This window comes from Calonectris borealis, chromosome 11, assembly GCF_964195595.1.
Source record: "Calonectris borealis chromosome 11, bCalBor7.hap1.2, whole genome shotgun sequence".
NCBI lineage: Eukaryota > Metazoa > Chordata > Aves > Procellariiformes > Procellariidae > Calonectris > Calonectris borealis.
Window position 1 is genome coordinate 18,785,216 of NC_134322.1, and position 19,779 is coordinate 18,804,994.

General features: G+C 37.6%; 2 protein-coding genes and 1 long non-coding RNA gene across 13 annotated transcripts in view; 1 reads left to right on the forward strand and 2 right to left on the reverse strand.

Moving 5' to 3' along the window:
• Positions 1-206, reverse strand: part of ICE2 (interactor of little elongation complex ELL subunit 2) — a 28,587-nt gene extending 28,381 nt beyond the window's left edge. For 7 of the 9 annotated variants that reach the window (XM_075160295.1, XM_075160299.1, XM_075160293.1 and 4 more), the window contains exon 1: positions 106-206. In XM_075160295.1, coding sequence (XP_075016396.1) covers positions 106-134 — 29 coding nt within the window. In that variant the 5' untranslated portion in view covers positions 135-206. The remainder of the gene's footprint in view (positions 1-105) is intronic. The other 2 variants (XM_075160301.1, XM_075160298.1) reach the window with 2 other exon arrangements.
• On the forward strand, positions 174-14,291 carry LOC142086801 (uncharacterized). Its single transcript, XR_012675253.1, has 3 exons — positions 174-464; positions 1,097-1,159; positions 13,834-14,291. It is a non-coding gene; the product is annotated as an uncharacterized LOC142086801 (long non-coding RNA).
• The window catches only part of RORA (RAR related orphan receptor A), a 386,040-nt gene continuing 375,217 nt past the window's right edge, over positions 8,957-19,779 (reverse strand). For all 3 annotated transcript variants that reach the window (XM_075160304.1, XM_075160307.1, XM_075160305.1), the window contains 6 exons: positions 19,351-19,472; positions 18,022-18,154; positions 17,248-17,355; positions 15,757-15,867; positions 14,312-14,424; positions 8,957-12,991 (listed from right to left, as the gene is read on the reverse strand). In XM_075160304.1, the coding sequence (XP_075016405.1) occupies positions 12,827-12,991; positions 14,312-14,424; positions 15,757-15,867; positions 17,248-17,355; positions 18,022-18,154; positions 19,351-19,472 (752 nt within the window). In that variant the 3' untranslated portion in view covers positions 8,957-12,826. The remainder of the gene's footprint in view (positions 12,992-14,311; positions 14,425-15,756; positions 15,868-17,247; positions 17,356-18,021; positions 18,155-19,350; positions 19,473-19,779) is intronic.

Here is a 19,779-nt window from a genome sequence, read left to right on the forward strand (position 1 = left end):
GCGTTCTCCTCTCGGCGGGCAGCGCGGAGCGAGGGGACATTTTCGCGCCCCCCGCTCTTCAGACGCGCCCTGCTAGGTTAGGGGGAGAGGGGTAAACGTACTCACCAGGTCAGCAGCTGCCCTTTGGCCGCCATCTTGACGGACCTCTCGGGGAAGCGTGCTCGCCGGTTCCTCGTCTTTCTGCCGCGTGAGCCTGCTTCACGGCATTGGCCAATCAGCGTAGCAGAGCGACCGGCGCGCGGGATCAGGTGTTCTGAGCCAGCCAATGGCAACATGGGCTTGAGCAGCTGCTGGAGGGTCTGCGGCGGCCATCTTGTGGCAGGCGGCACTGCTGCAGGGTGAGGGGTGAAGGCGCGGGGTTGCGCCGCCGCTGAGGGCCGTGGCAGTACCGGCCCCGTCCCGCCGCGCCGGGAGATGAAATGTGCCTAAGGCTTCTCCGCGCTGACTCCATGTTCTTCACTAAGGTGTGGCCCTGACCAGACGTTGGGTGCCTCGAGTGGCAGTTTCCGCCCTGGGTTTGCAGAGGTGGCTGGGCCGGGCTCTGCCGGGCGGCTCGTCCCTGAAGGGGGTTGGGACTGTGTGTGAGAGGGCTGAGGTGCCCCGTGGAGGTTGCTGCATTTATCAGCTTCCGTCCTCTCTTGGGATTCCAGTTTCCCTGGCTCACTTCCCACTTGTTAGCATGTGCGCAGAGCCACAAAACCTTTTTTTTGATGCTTAGGCTTCCCAGTGTGGTAAAATGTGGAATTCAAATATTCTCAGTACCTGTAGGTTTAGGTGATGGAAACTCATTTGCTTGTGGCATTACAAGAAAAGGTGATCCCCCTTCGCAGCTTTACAGATAGAGAAATGAAAAGGGAAGTGAGGATTGTGGCATGAAGCAATCAAAGCGTTTACAGCACCTAGTCCTGTAACTAATACTCTGGGTGCTATACATAAATATGTAAAAATACTGGGATGATTCAGAATGATGTCCAAGCCCACCAACAAAGGAATCTCTAGCTTGCTTGCCAATCAGTTTTAAGGACATTGATTTTAATTCTGCCCTTTTTTGGTTTGTGTATCTTGGAGAAGTGGAAAGGTTTCTCTCTCTCTACAGGATCCACCCAGAGCCCAGTCCTGGAGGTAGCCTTGTAAGGAGTAATCTTACTTCAAACCCCAGGTATGGTAGGAGTTACATAGCCAAATGATTAGAAGACAGCCCAGATTGTGAATGTGGCAGGTTAAATCCTACTTCAGTCTGCATCTCTCTAAAACCTGCAGTGTCTGTTTTTCTTTTAATGGTACTACTTCCTACATACGATCTTTCTACTTCCATGACATAAACATGAACATCAGGAAACGCTTTTTCACTGTGAGGGTGACCGAGTGCTGGCACAGGTTGCCCAGAGAGGTTGTGGAGGAGTCACCATCCTTGGAGATACTCAAAAGCCATCCTGGGCAACCGGCTCTAGGTGGTCCTGCTTGTGACCTCTGGAGGCCCCTGCGCAACCTCACCCATTCTGTGATTGTATGAAATAGTCGGGGATCAAAATGACCACCTCCTAACCCACAGTTTAGCTTTCCTTATGGGCGGGCATGGGAGTCCTCGGTTTGTCTCTCTCTTCAGAAAAATTCCTGCGTTTTATATTGAACATACACAGTTGTTTATATAGTTGTTGCCTAACCTATATTTTGGTAGTTAGGAACTTTCCTGTGAGTGCAAAGATTGGGCAGGAATCATGTCCTGAGCATGTGAAAATTAAATGTCGGTTTTCAATGTCTCAAAGACTGCTTTAGTCAAGGAGCTGCTGTAGAACAAATGGCACTACGTAGGGCTACAGTTCTAACAAAGTGATGACTTTCACTAGTTTTTGTAGACTTGATCTGTAGGTGAAGTCTGCTTCCAGCTATAGTGCTTCAAAGATGAATGCTATTACCTATTTCTGGATCACGGGCAGGCATATAAATACTGAGCTGTTAAAGCTCTGTCAAGAATGAGGCATTTCTGGGTAGGTGCAGAAGTAGAATTTTACATGCCTGAAGTCTTAAGACCAAGCGTGCTGCTGACAATTCAGGTGCTCCCAAAGCTAGCGCAGCAGAAGGGAGTTGCAACTTCGAATTTTGATGCCTAAATTGTATTAAAACCTCGATTTTGATACCCAAATCCTCATTTAGATCTGGCCCAAAGTGGTATTTCCAAAGTCACTGGGAAGGCCTTAAGCCAGACGTCTTGTATCTTGCAGTTGATGCAGTGAACTGTGATTCCAAACAAGACACCTTCAAGGAGAGGGAAGCTAGATTAATCCACATTCATTCTGAGGAGGTTTAAAGCTTTTGTTGGCCAAAAGGGAAGCTTAAAAGATGCTCGGGAGTCGTCTTGTTTCCCCGCTACCAAACATTACTTGATGTATGTGCTGAACAGCTCTGATACACGTGCTTGAAAGTACAGCCTAATTTTGTAACGGTGCATTCCTTAAGAATAAACCTAATAAGCCATGATTCAGAAAAACAAACGAGATGCTACTGACAAAAAATTAAGACAGATTTTTCCATTAGAAGCTGAAGTTTTATTACAGGATAACAGTACATAAAGCACATCTAAAATCGATGTGTTCAATGCACTTAATAAAGGTAATGTAATATTAAAGGTACAGTTTCTAAGTACAATATAACAACATTCATATTAGAATGAAAATTGGAGTATTTAAAAGACAACATTAAATCTCTTATTTTTACAGTCATATTTACAAAATGAATCAAAATACTTTTTTCGGGACTGAGTAAAATAACAAACTTGAATATAAGCAGGCTATCGTAAGAGTGAGTTGGAAAGGTCCATGGAAGTGAAAAGTTAAGTGATTGGGTAAAGATCATTAGCAAAGGTTTAGTACAATACCACTTTAGTATTCCTCCTGATGGCTTACATTTTATTGTGGCTAGAAAAGGAATTTATACATACTGTACACATAACAGACAGCATATATTTACATGTACAGTATAATTGCATTTAAACTTGTGTGTATTTACAGAAGTTTGAGCATATCACTCAACGAGGTTTTTGAAGTCTATGTGCTTAATCTTCAAACTGATGTATATTTGTAATCAGCGTTTATTCTGGTCTTGTTACATTGAACATTTAGTAAACAGGGAGAATATATGTTAACCAAATGGTTTTGCATAAATATATCAAACTGTTAAAATTAAAACAATAGGGAGAACGTGTTTCTAGCATTATGTATAGGTTAGTACATACAAATTTAAGAGCGACTCCTTTTCTCTTTGAAAATATCAAAAGGTGACTTAGCAAGGGAAAAAAAAATGACATTGTCATGGCTTATATTTAAATAAGATTGTAGCTTCAAGAGGTTTTTATAATTGTCCTGATAGTGTTTGCAATTAAACATTCCACTTATGAAAATATACCCACGGTGCAGTAAAGTTTGTATTTATTTTTAGGACAACAGTATGTTTGCTGTTTAAAAAAAATTATTTATATATATATATTCCTTGGATTGAGGGTATAAAAGCAGTGCATGGAAGCCAAGAATCATGGCTTTAAAATTCACTACCTTCTATTATCAAAAAGTGCAGTAAACAGAAACATTGTATTTAATAAATTGCTCAAAAATCTTTGCTAAAGATCTTATAAATTCAGTAATATTACAGAAAAATTCTAATAAATATTTAAAAGGTTAATTACCTCCTTAGTTAGATATTTGATATCCATCAGTTTTTAAGAATTAACATGAAAACAATATCTAGAATGAAAGGAACAGGGGATAGGAATACTTTTAAAGGGTACATGACTACGTAACTTAAGGTATACATGAAAAATAAAAACAAAACCCCCAGACCTGACAAAACATTGCAAATTCCACTTCTTAACTAATTTTAGTTGCTAATGGCTGTCCTTGGATATGTATGCATGACTTATAAAGCATATCCAAGGTCTGAATTTAGCCATCCATCTATCATGGAAGATTTACAGAAAATGCCTATTTACAGTAACTGGAGTTAAGTGTGTAGGCATGGCCTAGTAACATCCGCAGTTTGAGTGTGTACAGATCCTATTTAAAGTGAAGAGGGAGGAAGGCACCCAGCAGAATAGCATCTATAAATATCAGATGCAACGACAGGATAGAACTCTCCCAGCAAGCCAAATAACTACCTCCCTTAGCATATTGTAATTACTTTATACTGGCAGATAAGATGTTTTTCTTTTTTCAATACAGGCAGACTTTTTTAGCAACCAAAAGGATAACAAACTGGACAGAACATGTTTAATAACGTTAATAATTAATAATGTTAATAATGTAGAAAAAAATTCTACATTTGATATCAAGTATCTGTACCGGTGAAGTAATTTTCTCCTTATTAAATATACTATAGAATAATTTATATAATGACACTATGCATTTAAAGAGAAAACCATGTCCCAAATCTTGTACTCTGATACAGGTACTTGTTGGGCATATGTTGGTGTGTGTATATATATATACACAAATATATATATATTTATATATAGTTATACTCAGTGAAATTAACAAGACCCAAAGGTGGTATTGTCTAGGAATAAAAGGGGTTTGTTTGCTTTTGTTCACAAAAGTAACTTATCTAGCACCACACATCAGAAAAACACAAAAATAGCACACTCTAGTTCTAAACAGCTATGTCTAAAATAGATTATATAGTAAAACAGATATTATACAGCATAATGTGGTATTTGATAAACAGATAAATATTTGCACTGTGTAGGCTGTTTATAGTATAACTTTATCTATACAGAATGAAAGCAAAAAGTTAACTGTATAGAGGTGAGCAGAACAACATTAAATATTATGACTCCAAAGCAGAGACGAAGTTAGAGTTGAAAGAATAGAGCAAGATAAAATGTTTACAGGCCATTACAAGTCCTTAAATTAGTAGTAAAATAAGGAATCAGTTGCTCAAGTTTAAGAAAGCAGTAAACAAGAGATTGCATTTACATGCAGATGTCTAAAACTTGTATTTCTTTTAAATCTATGCACAAAAAGTCATTTGTTTTTATTGCTTGACATTCAGTTATGGCTAGAGTATTTTTAACCTTTTTTTTGTACTTTGGAAACAAGAATATTGTTAAAGGTGCCATAAAAATGGACAACATTGAAAACAGTTTGCAAATAAACCACCTAACACTGCAGTTCTTTATACATTTTAAAAAGCCTTGTCTGGGGTTTGTCATATGTTAAATATATTTAATCTGGGAAAATACATTGTAGCTTGAAGCCTCCCATTGGCCCAAACATCCAATACAAAAACACATCTCCAGAAAAGGAGCAGGCAGACAATACAGTTACATTTAAAGAAGCAGCCAGTTAATGTCCTAATAGTTCAAATATTCACCACTGTTCTGTAACTTGTTTCTAAATCAATGTAGAAATGAGGAACATTTTGGATTTAGAAAGGTGTACAGTACGTATGCCTTTTTGTGAAATAAAATTCACTGTATTGCTTATGAATTCTCTGCATTAGATATAGATAGAATTACAGATTGCAAGTTCCTGTAAAGTTTGTGCATCTACATTAAGACTTTGTGGGGTAATTTGGGGTAGTGTTTCTCAAACCGAAAGTCACAACCATTGGGAAGTTGCCAAAGTGTTTAGATTATTATCACAACACTATGTCAGGCAAGCGTAGTTCGGTTCTATGTGAAGTGTAGCAGCTCGGTTCTCCAGCGCAAAGCGTGTGGTTGTGCTGGCTGCAGACGAGTGCGCTGGCCAGGGAACTCTCACTGGATGCAGCTCAGCCCCCGCAGCGTGGAGGAGCTGGAAGAGCTGGCTGTTGGCTGCAAGCCTTTGCAGTAGCCATGGAGTTACTAAGTACTAGCAGCAGCTCAGTTCCTTCAGTTAGGAAATGCCGCCAGTAATTACAGCTGGTTCGCACTTCCTGCCCCAGAAAAAGTAAGTGAATTCCAACACAGAATGAAGAAATGCAGCCCAGGGGGACTGTGCTTTCAGAAAGCTTGAGAAACACTGACTTATAGGAAAACAAGTATACAAAAGACATATGAACACCAAAAACATGCAGATGTTAACAAAAAGGTGTGAAGTCACATATCAAGTTGAACAACTTGATTGTGAAGTTCAGCTTGAAGGAGTAATGAGATTATGAGGGAAGACATACAAGTGAATATTGTGGCAGAAGAAATAAACCTATGAGTATCGATTTGAAGCCTTTATCATGTTTTGTTTCTTATTTGGATAGCCTATTATTGCTATAAAGTTATTGCTATATTCTACCAATGATAAAGGCAAAAAGAAAAAGGATAAACAGTAACATTACATATGAAAAAGGTAGAATACAGCTTTTATTTTGATGTTAAAATTCTATTTAGTACCTGAATAAAGTTCCAAAGATAGACCGTATATTATCTTAAACATTACGTATTTTTCCCCTCAAGTCCAGTGACTTAGCATTATTTAGCGAGCTATTATCACAGTACTAGGATTAAAGCACATACTGCAATGACTTTTAAATAAATACTCATCTAAATTTTAAAACTTCTGTTTTTGTTGTTGTATTTGGTATCTGTATGCATTTGCCCTCATTTCCACCAAATGATTTACTGACAGGAATATTTAAGCATAAAGAAAATAGGAGGCTAATATTCAAATATATTAATGGATGAAACTTTTAAAGTAATAAATATTAGTCTTAATAATGAAAAAATAATTCTAATAGTTACATTTCTCCAGCTAAGGAAAACAAATATGTTTCTTCTGTGCAATCTGAATCAGCTAGCACAGGTAGAATTTCATATACTCAATATTCAAGAGCAAATTGCTTATTATTTTTGGATATTGGATAGTAAATGCTGTTTCTGACATTTATATTAAGAAGTTTATCTACATTGGGGAGTTTAGGAATGTGTAAAGAAAAAAATACACATTGTTTGTACAGCTTATACTGTGCAAGGTGTTTTGTTCATCAAGTACAGGCTGGGGAATGTCTATGCCAATCCAAAGAAGATACTGTAATGTTTGGATCACCCCACTACATAGTTAAAACATCTTATAGATGATACATAGTAACAGTATGTTTAATTGATCTGCAAGTATGTAAAGAATAGTTTCTATTGCGAATCAGCAATTTTCTTCTGCTGAAGATGCCAGAACACAAACTGATCAAGAGGTCATACTTGCTAAGCAGTTGTGTGCCTTGGAAGGCCATTCCAAGCTAAACTTGACCGTCAGCTTGTAAAACCGTAAGAAAGGTTTCCCTATTTATTAAGTAACCTAAAGTAAACAACTGGAAACCATATACCCAGTGAAAAAACCCTCAATAACCTAAGATACTGGAGAACTGATGCTTTTTGCAAGAAGACAGACATGTTTGATGGAGAAATTCAGTTGCTTCCCAGTCTAACCAAAGCCTTAAAATCTTGCTCATTTTGTTTGTAGTTGCTTATTTCCTTTTCTACTTGCATTTTCGGAAGAATGTGAAGCCATAAACCAAGGCTAATTGGGTCAGGCTTCCAGAATCCTACAGTTTGGCACTTGCAGACTTCCTAGACATTGTTTTTTGGTGCCATTGTAATCACTTGGAATTGCTGTATTTGATGTACTATATATGAAAATGTCTTCAGCCTCAGTGTTTCTTTCCGGTTAGGTTTTTTGCTTTACCATGAAGCACATGCAACAATGACAGACGACGTCTGAATTGTTGTTCTTGTATTTCTGCAGATCTATGTTCCTTTCTATGTGACTTCATTGCTGAAACCTAATCATTACCTTTTCATTCTTACTGTACTATCATAAACTGATTTGTTTTCTTTGACAATGATTTAAATACTGAAACCCCATTTTCTATTGCAAAACACTGAAATTCAGCTGGAAAAACAGTCCTATCATTATAAAAATGTCCAGAGGATATTGAAATTAATTTCAATAATTTATTTAATGGGTCAGCATTAATTTATTTTCTAAAATATACTCGTAAAACCTTTGTGTTGTTTGGAGTACTTTTCTTTTGAACAAAATAAGGACCAAAGAGCAGCTATACTGCAAAACTGAGTATGAGAATGAGGCACGCATAGAGCATTTAGTTAAAAAAAAATCCAGTTCTTTTGTGCCTGGGGGATGGGGGAAGGGAAGAAATACTAGCATATTTTTTTAAAAGCAATTTGTTCCACCAGGAGTACTGGCCACCCTGTTGAAGAGTTTTAGAAGATCCCTGAGCACATTAGTTTCTGACTCTTAACCCCAGCTCCAAAATGATAGGGCTCCTGTTGTTGATTACGAGATGGATTGTCATTCACAGTTAAGTCAATCATAAGGTGCTTATCTATTTACCCTTTTTTTCACCAATCAGCACAAAGAACTGTCAGAAAATAACTTTTATTTTTCTTTTTTAAATAATAAAAGGGCATAAAATTTAAACAATCAATGTTTTGTGACAGTGGTTTAGGATTATTATCTGGCTGCCCCTCAACAACAGACAAGTGATTCAATCGACATTCCTTAGCAAAAAAAAAAGAAAAAAGAAAGAAAGAAAAGGAAAAAAAAGGCAAAAAAAAGAAAAATCCTGTACAAATATGTATTTTTCCCTGAGGGATCAAGGTTACACCCGCAAGTGCTCTATGTACATATTGCACTGTAGAGGAATGAAGAACATGTGCAAAAAAAGCAACAATGATTGAAGCTTACTAATCAAACCTTTTAATCATGACTGCTATGTCATCTTGCATTTTGGAATGTCGGAACACAGATATTCCTTTAATCTAAAATGTAAAAAACAAACAAACAAAAAAAAAAAACAAAAAAAAAAAGAAAAAGAAAACCACACCTCTACTATGGCACATTCAATGAAATAAAAAGTTTTCCAAAGACAAATAGACAAATTCCATCAAGAAAATAATACAAAGTTCGTTCGTTTGTTTTTTTTTTTGTTTTTTAGAAAAATTACATTACTTTCTTTCATTGTTTCACATTACAAAATCTTTTTTTTTTATGTTTACACAAATCACATTTTATTGCAGGAATATTTCAAGTGCCATCAAACATTTATAGAAGGGTTAAAAAAATAGAAGTCTCTCTAAAGTGGTCCAGACAAGGCTTTGTATAGAATAAATCTTTTTTCCACCTTCTATTTTTGACTTAAGCATTTTGAATACATTTTCTTTATTCCATTGACACTTAACAGCCTAGAAGCAGCCACTCACACGTACCCACGCATATATTCATGTGTGCACACAAATGTACTCTCTCACACACACACAGGTGCACATACACACACAGATATCTTGGTATCCATACTAAGATAGATAAGCTTTAATAAAGAACAACCAAACTTAAAAACAGCCTGCCTTTTCAGCTGATCTCATAGTTTTTAAAACGTCAATCAATGTTGGAGATGTTGAAGTATATTAGAGTGGTTTAAATGACAGCATAGTATAGTATCTCTTTCCTAGAAAGCCAGAAGACATCTCTGTGGATAGATATAACACCTAATGAAAAGCTCTTTGCAGACTTTAAGGAACAGATCATTCAAAACCAATATATTATTCCTTTATCTTCAGCTATCCTCATGTTTTTGTTTGTAGTGAACTGGGCAGATTATGAAAATACTCATGTGAATATCCATTGACCCTAACGGAACATTCAGTTGATCATCTGATACCAGGCCATAGTCCCAGAGGTTCTGCATTTCCTCTGCTGCGTTGGGTTCTTACATGGCCGTCACTCCTATGTCCCCTTTCATAAAAGCCTCCTTGGCAACAGAAGTCTTATCAGTACATCTGCTGTGCTGTATCCCTTTTTTCCCCCTGTCTATGAAGAGCAAAACAAAAAAAAGTAGTTTATTGCCAAGTGGCTGTTAACTGTGATCAGGAAAGCAGAGTTACTTGGGGTATGTGTGCACAGCCTGATTTAACAAGGTGCCAGTACACAGGAGCTCCCATGGACAAAAATGACAGCACTTTCTGGCCTGGAAGATCAGGTCACAAGCTGTTTTCAAAGCAAAGGGCTTTCAGCTAAGGCCCTATCTGGAACCTTTTTATGGTTATGTATTGTATTAGTTAAACACTCCAAAAATCTGTGTTGTCAATGACTTATGGGTATAAATATGCTGAACTAGATACCAAACAAAACCATTGGCACCTAGATGCCTGGTAGAGTATAATATTCATCAGGAAAAGGTAAGAAAAGGTTGTGACTGAAAATTAATCCCAAAATATTTTGCCTGGTAGTCTACTTATTGTCAGAAGTAGGAGTTGCATCTCGCTCTCTAAAAAAATACAGGTCTTACTTCATTATTCATTAGTTGACGCTGAAATTAAGTTTAGTTGATCTTTACAGGACTAGCACCTAAGGCTGGTCACATTCAGAAAACATTTGTTAGTTAAATGGGTTGCTTTAAAAATAGGAACACACATTAGAATGAAAGTACCATATCATGCCAGTTACTCCAATAAAGTAAACAATGATTCTAGGAAAAGGGTTTCAGAGAGACTGGAGAGAGCATGTGCTGAGCTGTGAGCTGCCTCTCCGGGAGCAGGCAGGATGGAGCAGTAAAAGGATGGCTCTAGGGCTTTTTTCCAAAAGCCCTCTCATGCCTCCATCCCAGTGCTCGCGGAGGTGCAGGTGTTCCCGTCCCATTCTCCGGGGGCGTCCTGCTTTGAAGGGGAAACATATGATGCTCATCTCCCCCTCCTTTCAAACCATAGAGGTGAGTGATAGCTGTAAGCTTCCCTGATGTGGCAGACTAAAATTTTTAATAGGTGTCACAGCTAAATGTCTCAATTTGACCCTTTTCAAAGGAAACACGTTCAAATCATAAAATAAACCTCTATTTTGCTTATAATAACCCACTGACCTAATTCTCCTTTTTAAAACAGTTAGGCTTCAGTGTGCTTCTATTCACTTCTGTTTACTTCTCAACGACTATAACATATGTAAGAGATTGTTTATCCTTGGAAATTATAGCAGTGGAGCACATTCCGTCTCATTCCTTTTTCTTTTTTAAAGTTCCTGGCTTTTTCGTATGTACTTCATCAGAAACTTCATTTGTGTAGGCCTACAAGGCATCCAGTTACACATCCTCATCTTATCCAAACCAATTACACACCTCTGGCTCAAACAGCCATGGTTTATTTTGTGATGTTGTTTATTGTGAATCTGCTTCCTTCAAAACTAGGTTTACTTGCCAAATTTGCTCAGAGACAGTATTCTTCCTAAGGGGAACGGTAATTAATAACAATAAAGACTGCAAGATTCAGCTTATTGGTTGGTTATGCAATACGGGAATCAATTTCAGAACTACAGAATGCAGATTTATGACATTAATGATTTCCAGGCATTATACAGAGTACAAAACAATGCTTTCTAGCAGCAGTGTGCCTTTACTTTGTTAGTCTGTCCTCATCTGATAAACTTTAAAGTGCATCTTTTTCAATAAGGAGAGCAATGGACTTCTCTGTTCAGCTACCTGAAATTGAACTGCTGGATGCTGGAAGAACATGGGTCAGTGTCTCATCTCGCTGAAGTCAAAGACAAACCTCCTATGGATTTTGATAGGCTAGAGCTTGGAGTTTGAAGGCATTGTTTACGATATGGAGTACAAAAGTATGTAATATTATGTATAAAAATTACTTTTCCACATACATGTCATACACACATACTTTTACTGTAGATACAGACTTGAGTAAATACCTTCAAACCTGGATTTATGGTGGGCAGAAATACACTTTCTTTAATAGCCTAATTTTCAAGGATGTTGTGTTACTCGTTTGTAAATGGTCTGTAATTGCTTAGTTTCACTTTGACCATGGAAACTCAGCACCTTTGAAAATGAGGCTTTTGACTCGTGCACTTAAATCTGAATTTAGGCATGTAATTTTAAACATCCAGGTTTGAAAAACTGAAAATAAAAGTACCTTTGAAATTAACAGCTGAAAAGCTGGTTTTAATTTAGAAAATTGTCATTATTTTCAACTCTTTAAAAAAATCTGTGTAACCATTTCAGGATATGACCAGCCTCTCTTTAAAAGTAACATGGAAAACAGCAGCATAAATACCTCCCAATGTACCAGTACCTGCCAAACCTTTTTCAGTTAAACTTGAATTTCTGGTGCACATGCAACACAACAATGAACACGCTAGCATTTAATTTAAAGAAAAAGGTGCAAAATGAAAGTGCCTTATCAATTCAACAAGAAAAGCTATACCAGTAACTACATTTTATATTAATTAAAACAATATATAAACAATATCTCTTTTGCTATATATAGTCTTCATGCCCATTTACCCTGTAATATATTATAATGCTATTGTTGCTATTGCTATGGACCCTTTTCATGCCGTTCTGTCTACTGGCAAACAGTGGTAGGTGAAAAAAATCGTCCTTCATGAAACAATGAACAAGTTGTGCAAACTGATGCTGAAATCTCTGCAATGCACACCAGTCGCTGATTACTAGGTGGACTCTCTGTTCTGATCAACAAATTGATTGTTCTGTCAAAAGTCTGGGCAGTGAACTACAAGAGAAAACAACCTTCTGACATTAGTACCCTCAGTCTGTGTAAACAGAGGTCAAGGATTGAGAAGTTGAGACAGAAAAAGGGTCCATATTTGTAGGCATAATGGAAATCATATGCATGAGAAAAACAAGTTCAACTTTGTTTCATTGTTTCCCATCCTTCGCCTGACCCCGACCGCCAAGAGATGTGCAGTGTGTTGCTCCCTAGGCCTGTGCAGGGCCATATAAAGTGTCTTGGTTTTCTTTCTTTTTTTTCTTTTTTTTTTTTTTCTTTTCCTTTCTTTTGTTTTAATGTTTGTACTTCGGACATTCTAGAAGTGCTTAGGTGATACGTTTACCCATCAATTTGCATCGCTGGCTCAAATTCTGAAGTGAACAACTCCTTGTAAAGTGGAGGAAAATGAAGTCGTACAATGTCTGGGTATATTGCTTTAAATGCCATAAGCTTTTCTGTATGTCGTCCACACAGTGCTCTTAAAGTAGACACTTTGCATATTAACTGTAAAAAAATGAACAGAAGTCATATGGTCATATATGGAACCAGGCCTCCCCATCTTGCTCTTAGGATTAAAGCTCAGATATGTAGTCATGGATGACTGTTAGGTTAGATTTTAAAACAAAAAAAAAAAAAAAAAAGAGGAAGCCACTAAAAACCTATTTAAGTAATGGATTAATGCTATTTGTGAAATAATATTTTTATTTAAGTTCCTAGGAAAATGTATCATTAGGTTTCTCACTTGCCTACCAAGCACTGGATTGATTTAGAAGTTTTTCATGGCTGGATCTTAATTCATGCAACTTAGTCATTCTCTTGGAAGAAGGCAGTCCTGACTACTTTTAAACCAACTGTGAATATTATGGAGGGAACTGGCAATGCAATAGATTAGGCTTTTTTAATTTATTTAATTCACCAAATAAGGTGAAAAGGAACAGACCAGAAAAATCTGTACTTCAAAAATATCACCATGGTACTCCCTGAACTTACTGAGTAAATTATTTTTATCAAAGCACATGGAAGAAACTTTCTTCCAGCAAAGGTATCCAAAGTATACACTGGGAAAAGAATTACATGAGCTAGGATTTGAAATGAGGACAATCTGCAAAGCCTGGGCTGGACCATCCTGCTTCTACTGTAATTAATTCTGTGGTGTGAAACTAAGCATAAGCTTTCCGGCTGTGTAGAGTTCTAAAAGGAACTGCCTCTGTAAGGAAGTGCCTATCCTTCCCAGTTCTTCAGATTTCTTTTTTTTAACATGACACCACTTTTCCATTTTTGAAAAATTAAGTGAAGATACTTTAGATTAGCATACTAGTATGTAGTATCTCTTTTCTCTTCCCTAGGCATCAATATTTGGAAGAACTGCTGAGAAAAAGGCTGTGTGGGGAACTTCTCATGGAAGACTGAAAAACAAGGATAGTTTGGGTATTGCACATTTTAACAACTTAATTGTCATGCAGGCAGAGATTTCGTGAGGATTAAGGCATGCACGACGTAGAACTGAGATAGTATTCTGTGTGGCAGAAACGTTGTGTAGGAGAAATAGGATAAAAACCTTCACTGCTTTTCATGAAGTTCAACATTAAAATACTTCTTTTCAGACCGTTATCAACCTTGTTCCCTAGTACATCATCATTTCACCTCTTCTACTTTTTAGTAAATAGTTTCAGCTAAGCCCCTTGATTTTGAACAAAGAACAAAGAATTCTGGGTTTATAAATAACAAATTAGCTACGTAAAAGCTTTTACACCATCATTAGGATACCGTCCATAAGAAAGCAGACTTTCACAGTCATGTGACACAGCACAGAATGAGTCTTACCTTTGTTAGAATTCCATCTTCTCGGTGGTTCTTCTGTAGGACATGCTGAAGTGCTAGCTGGATCTTCTGTTGGAGTTTTTCAATTTTTACTTTCTCCTGAAGCCATGAGCGATCTAAACATAAATGGAGTTAACACGTCTAGTATTGCACACATCAGTCACAGTGCACCAGGAAGTACTAAGTCTGTTACAGATTCATGTTTCTTGTTTGCAACCTTCCTTCCACTTCTTATATAGTCTTATAGAAAATGAGTTTCAAAATTAATAGGTTTTGGAGTATATTTATTACGTGCGTTTAAAATTACTTTTATAAAGCCCTTAATTAGAAGAATATAGCATATCTGAGTAAGATTTATTAATCATTTGCTAACAAGGTCTGTAAAATGCAGGGTATTTACAAAATGAAGCTGGCAACTTTTTCGTGGGAAATGAATAGATCACATAATGAACAAGTAGTTGGAGTGGATCTTCTTGCTAAGATCTACAGTGATATACAGTGATATACAGAAAAATCAGAAGCAAATATTCAGCTATTAAAAAAAAAAAAGCTCCTAAACTTCCTAGCAGAAAAGTAGTATTAGCTGCTACATCCTCTGTGTGGCAGAACTGTGGGATTCTGTGGCTTACATACTAAGACACAGGGCTAACATACTTCCGATCTGGCAAAAAGCATGAGAATGTATTTGTAATAGTCTCAATAAACCCACTGTTGCTAACAGACTCTTCCACCAGCACTCCCGAGTCCACTCTGCTGCAGTCTAAAAACAGAGCGTTTACTTCCTTGGGCCTTACGCCAGACACAAACTGACTTTCTGCACCGGTATCTTGTTTCACCCGACCTCCCAGAACCTGGAGTACTGTGCGTATCTACTTGAGATTACGAAGTTATTTTAGTCATGGGTATGGTAGACCCAGGCTGACTCTTGGGGTGACTTGTATGTCTGGCACCATAACTCTCAGCGTACCCAGTTTCACGATGGGGACAGATACCTACGCTACCTCGGTACCTTTGTACCACACTAAAATGGCAACCCCGCTTAACAGACCCGAGCCGACACTGGAGGCATTCTGCCATATGCTTGAGATAATTCTGCTACAGATGCAAGCTCACATACATTGAAAGCTGACTATATAAATTCAGTGGCTACCTGCTGCCTGTCTCACCTAGATTGACCCAGTGGTCTCACTCACATCATTTAAGCTTTTGCAAAGAAGCTCAATGAGGTGAAAATTTGGAAAATAAGGGCTTAGATTAGGATTTCCAACTTAACAAATTTATTCCTAAATTCACAATGTGTTTATTAAAATAAAAATTTTGGCAAGAAGGAGACACTGAAAAAGGCTGACATTTCACACTGTCCAATAGTCTTAACATTATCATTAAAAAGACTTCAAAATAAAAACGACCTCTACCAAATAAACCTAGAGCAAACCTTTATCTCTTACCTGCCGACATTAAAACAAACGCAGAAAACAAAGCTATCTCATCTTCTGTCAGGTGCATAGAACATAAACTTTTTCCAAATTCAAACACAAAACTAATGAAGTCTTCACAACCTGCCAAAAAGAAGGTACAGCTCATGCCACATTGTTTAAAACTACTTCAGAGCTACAGAGTTGTTGATTTATTCTGATGGAGGTGAAAAATGGATGTAAAATACTTCTCTAGATGAATGGTCTTCTCCTTAAGGACTGTGGAGTGACGGTAGTCAGATCTCACTCATGCTTGAGCTTACTACCCCATTCTCACAAGTCCGCAGCTCCCACACCCTGGCAGCCAGTACTTTGAAGGTTTTGCACACTGTATCTTTTCCGCATTTGGTTCTTTTGGGATAAATATGGATAAAACCCAAGCCATTTTCAAGCTCAAAATGGGTTTAGCTTTGTTTCTGTTTTAAATGGAACCTTCTCATGTCACCGTGGATGGAGGTTTGAAGTGTGTACTTGAAAAGTGCTGATTTTTGAGCACACAGAAGAGGGAGGGGAGAGAGGCATACAAGGTACATGCAGGAGCAAAGGGAGAGGCCAAAGTCTGAAAGCTTTTCATGCAGAAAAGGAACTCTGTCTCCTTTCATCCCTTCTCTTGCTCACACAGGTGTAAGTCAGGTTACTGCTGCTGTTACGCATGCTGTTACGCAGTTCGCGAAAGTGGAGCCCTGCTTTGAAGGGGATTGCAACCTGATGGAAGAGGGCTCTCCTCTGCAGATCTCAGCCCCAACCCAGCCTAAATTTCTGGATGTAGCTGGTAACAGATGAAAGTTACCTGAGACTGCATTCTCTGAACTGTTTGCACTCAGACCTTGTACCTTGAGGTGTTTTAGAAAGGCAGAGAATACTTCAGTAATTGTACAGCGTTCTCCGCTGCTGTATTTTCACTGCCCTCCAAAATGGCTTACATCCCAAATCTATACCCAGTGAAATGCATCCTTTTAAAATCATCAAAAGTATACAAAAAAAATTCAAAATGGTAAGCTGTGGTTTAGTAAAAAAATTGATTTACAGTATTTTACCTGCAAATAACTGGACTTTGCATATTACAAAACACTACTAACATCTTCAAAGCAGTAACATCAGTGTATCCAAAATGAGCTTAAAATTTGCTACCTTTTCCAGCAGGATATATAAAATGTTAAACTAGATATGAAATCTAGGCTTCTGTTCTTAACAAGGGTGTCCAAACTGCTCTACCCTGATCTAAGTGTTGAATTTCAACACCAACAGTCCCTTACTGCATGGAGTTAAGCTGTCTTAACTCCTGAAATCAGCTTGGCCTCAGACAGAGCCAGCATGACTGCTAACAAAATAAGCAGTTTGAGCTTTGGAACTCTTTTATTTGAATACTATAGCCTGAATTTTTTAAAGCAGCTGTCCCCTTGCTTTTCCACCTTATCATTTTTATTCTGTTTTTTTAAGATACAACACTTGACATTTCCTTACCTAAGGACTTGAAAACCTCTGGGCTAGCATACTTGCCATCAAAGTAGACTGTGTTGTTCTGGGAGTCAAAGGCACGGCACATTCTGATGAACACAACCTCTAAAGACCCTAAAACAGAAACAATGTATGTTTGACTCTTTAGGTAGAGAGACTTCAGTTGCAAAGAGCAAGTGAGGATTTAAAAATTTCCTATGCTCTGCATTCAGTATCAATTGAGCAGGGTAGTAGGTTTCTATGTGTAACAGAGCATAGTTTGATTTGCTAGTAGAATTAAAAGAATTCCCATAAACCCTTTAGAAGTTTTTGCTAAAGCAACTTAGTTAATTTTTTATTAGAGTAACGAAGTCTCTGAAGTCAAAGCAGTTCATTTAGATTTATGTTCATGAAGCTTTGACAACTTTGTCCAGTATTTGTAAACTGCATTACTCCTACAACATCTTGCATAGAACAATCTGGACTTTTACCTTGAAATAAGTTATTCACTATTAGTAAGCCAAAATAAAAAATTTGAATCCAACTTTTCCATCTTTACACACTCACTGCTCCCTTTGTTCATAAGGAAAATTTCGTACATAGACTTGAACTCGTTCTAGCCAGAGTAACTAAGAAGGTATAGTACTTCAGACAGACACAGACAATTTGTAAGGTTTTCCCCCCGTATTTTAAATTATCATTGTACAACATATGTATACATGTGTATACAATCACTGTATACAGGTAACACCTTCCTCAGTCAAAACTAATAGAAGCAGACCTTAAAACTGACCCACATACCTGCTTTTAAAAGCACAATTTGATCGTTTTGACACAGTTCCATAAAGCCATCAATGCGTTTGGCAAACTCCACTACATACTGTATAGCTTCTGTTATTTTGACTGCGCATAACTGCCACATTACCTCCCTTTGCTGTTTGAGAGAGAAGAAAAATGGCAAAATTACTAATCAAGGTTTGGAAAGCCCACTTTCATAAAGTAAAACTGAGGTGAAAAAAAAAGCGGAGTGAATTCTCTCCAGCACTCCTGGCTACAGTCTGCTTATAAGCCAAGGGGAATTAACCTCAAAGCCAAAGCCTCACGTGGATGAGTGACAATGCAAACATGTAAGACTTCTTCAGTGATGTCAGAAGAGATCCAGGTTGGAGTGTTTTTACTTCATGAGCCAAAAATGTAAAAGTATAATGATTCTGGTGATTTCAGTGGGAATTTTATTCACTGCATCAAAAGAGAATGCCAATTTACACTAGCAACTTCTGTATTTTGTACTGAATGTAAATTATCTAACTAGCTCGTCTTCATAAAGATACATATAAAGATATACATATATGAAGATCGCCTTGTTAACAACAGAAAGAAGGCATGCAAGTAGTGATTTTTTTCCTGTGTGATACTTCAGAATGAAATTACCTAACGAGTGGAAAAAAATGTATTCTTAAAGGTTAAATTTTTTTTTGTGGAAATGAAAAATATGTTTAAAGAACAGTGTGCTTTAATAGTGCTTCCCAAGACAATTTTCCAAAAATAGCCACTTGGTAGTAGTTTGTGGATGGAAGGCATATTGGAAATACAAACATCGATCAAATCTTACAATACCCACTGGTGGTATGGCAGCAGTGTGCTGCTATTCTATATGTAAAACTGTAGAATGAATCGGGATTACAACCAGGCATTGAAGGCTGGAAATCTGATAGAATTCTGCGTTTATAAGCTCACAACAAAACACACCATGTAAAATTACAAAACTTGGTGGCTTCAGCTTTTTTTGGTGGTAGTGTTGATCTGGGAGATTACAAATAAAGAAATGAAAATAATGTGCCATTTAGGATTGAAAAAATTTCTCTGGTTTCTTATCCTTGTTTATTAATCACAGAGAGATAGATTTTAGGAGTATAGCTTTGCTTTTTCCTGTACCTGTAATATCACAAATGCAAAGGATATCCTAACCATCTTGCTGCTTTTGATTCTAGCGTATTATTTTTTTGAAAACACACAAAAATATACATTCCTGATAGTAAACAGAAAGCAGTGAAAAAGTGAATTTTGCAGTGTATTATGGAAATACCATGCTTTAAAAAAAGCATGCCATAGTTTGGCATGCTTTTATACCTTGTTCTGATAGTTCTCGATTTCGTCCTGCAGAAAAGTCTGCCATGTTATCTGCTGTAGCTCCTCTCTCAAGTACTGGCAAGTTTCCATGTGTGACTTGGAAATATTCTGTGCAAGATGTTCTAAAAGAAAGACCAGAAAGTGACACACATTAAAAATGCAAAGCTATACATACCTTCAGACACGAGAAAGCCAACATATTCCAGTTGCAACAGATGGGCGGGGAGAGGGTTAGTTGTTAGAAAAAAATGCTTTAATTTCAGATCTCCTTGGATTTTGCTGCATGAAAATAAACACATTTAATGCCACCCGCTAACAGACTCAAGGAAGACAAAGCAGAAGCCTGGTCCTTACCGCAGCTGGCCCGGCTCCTCGGGGCCCGGCGCATCCGTTAGAGGGCACTCAGCCCACGCAGACGCAGCCCGCTCG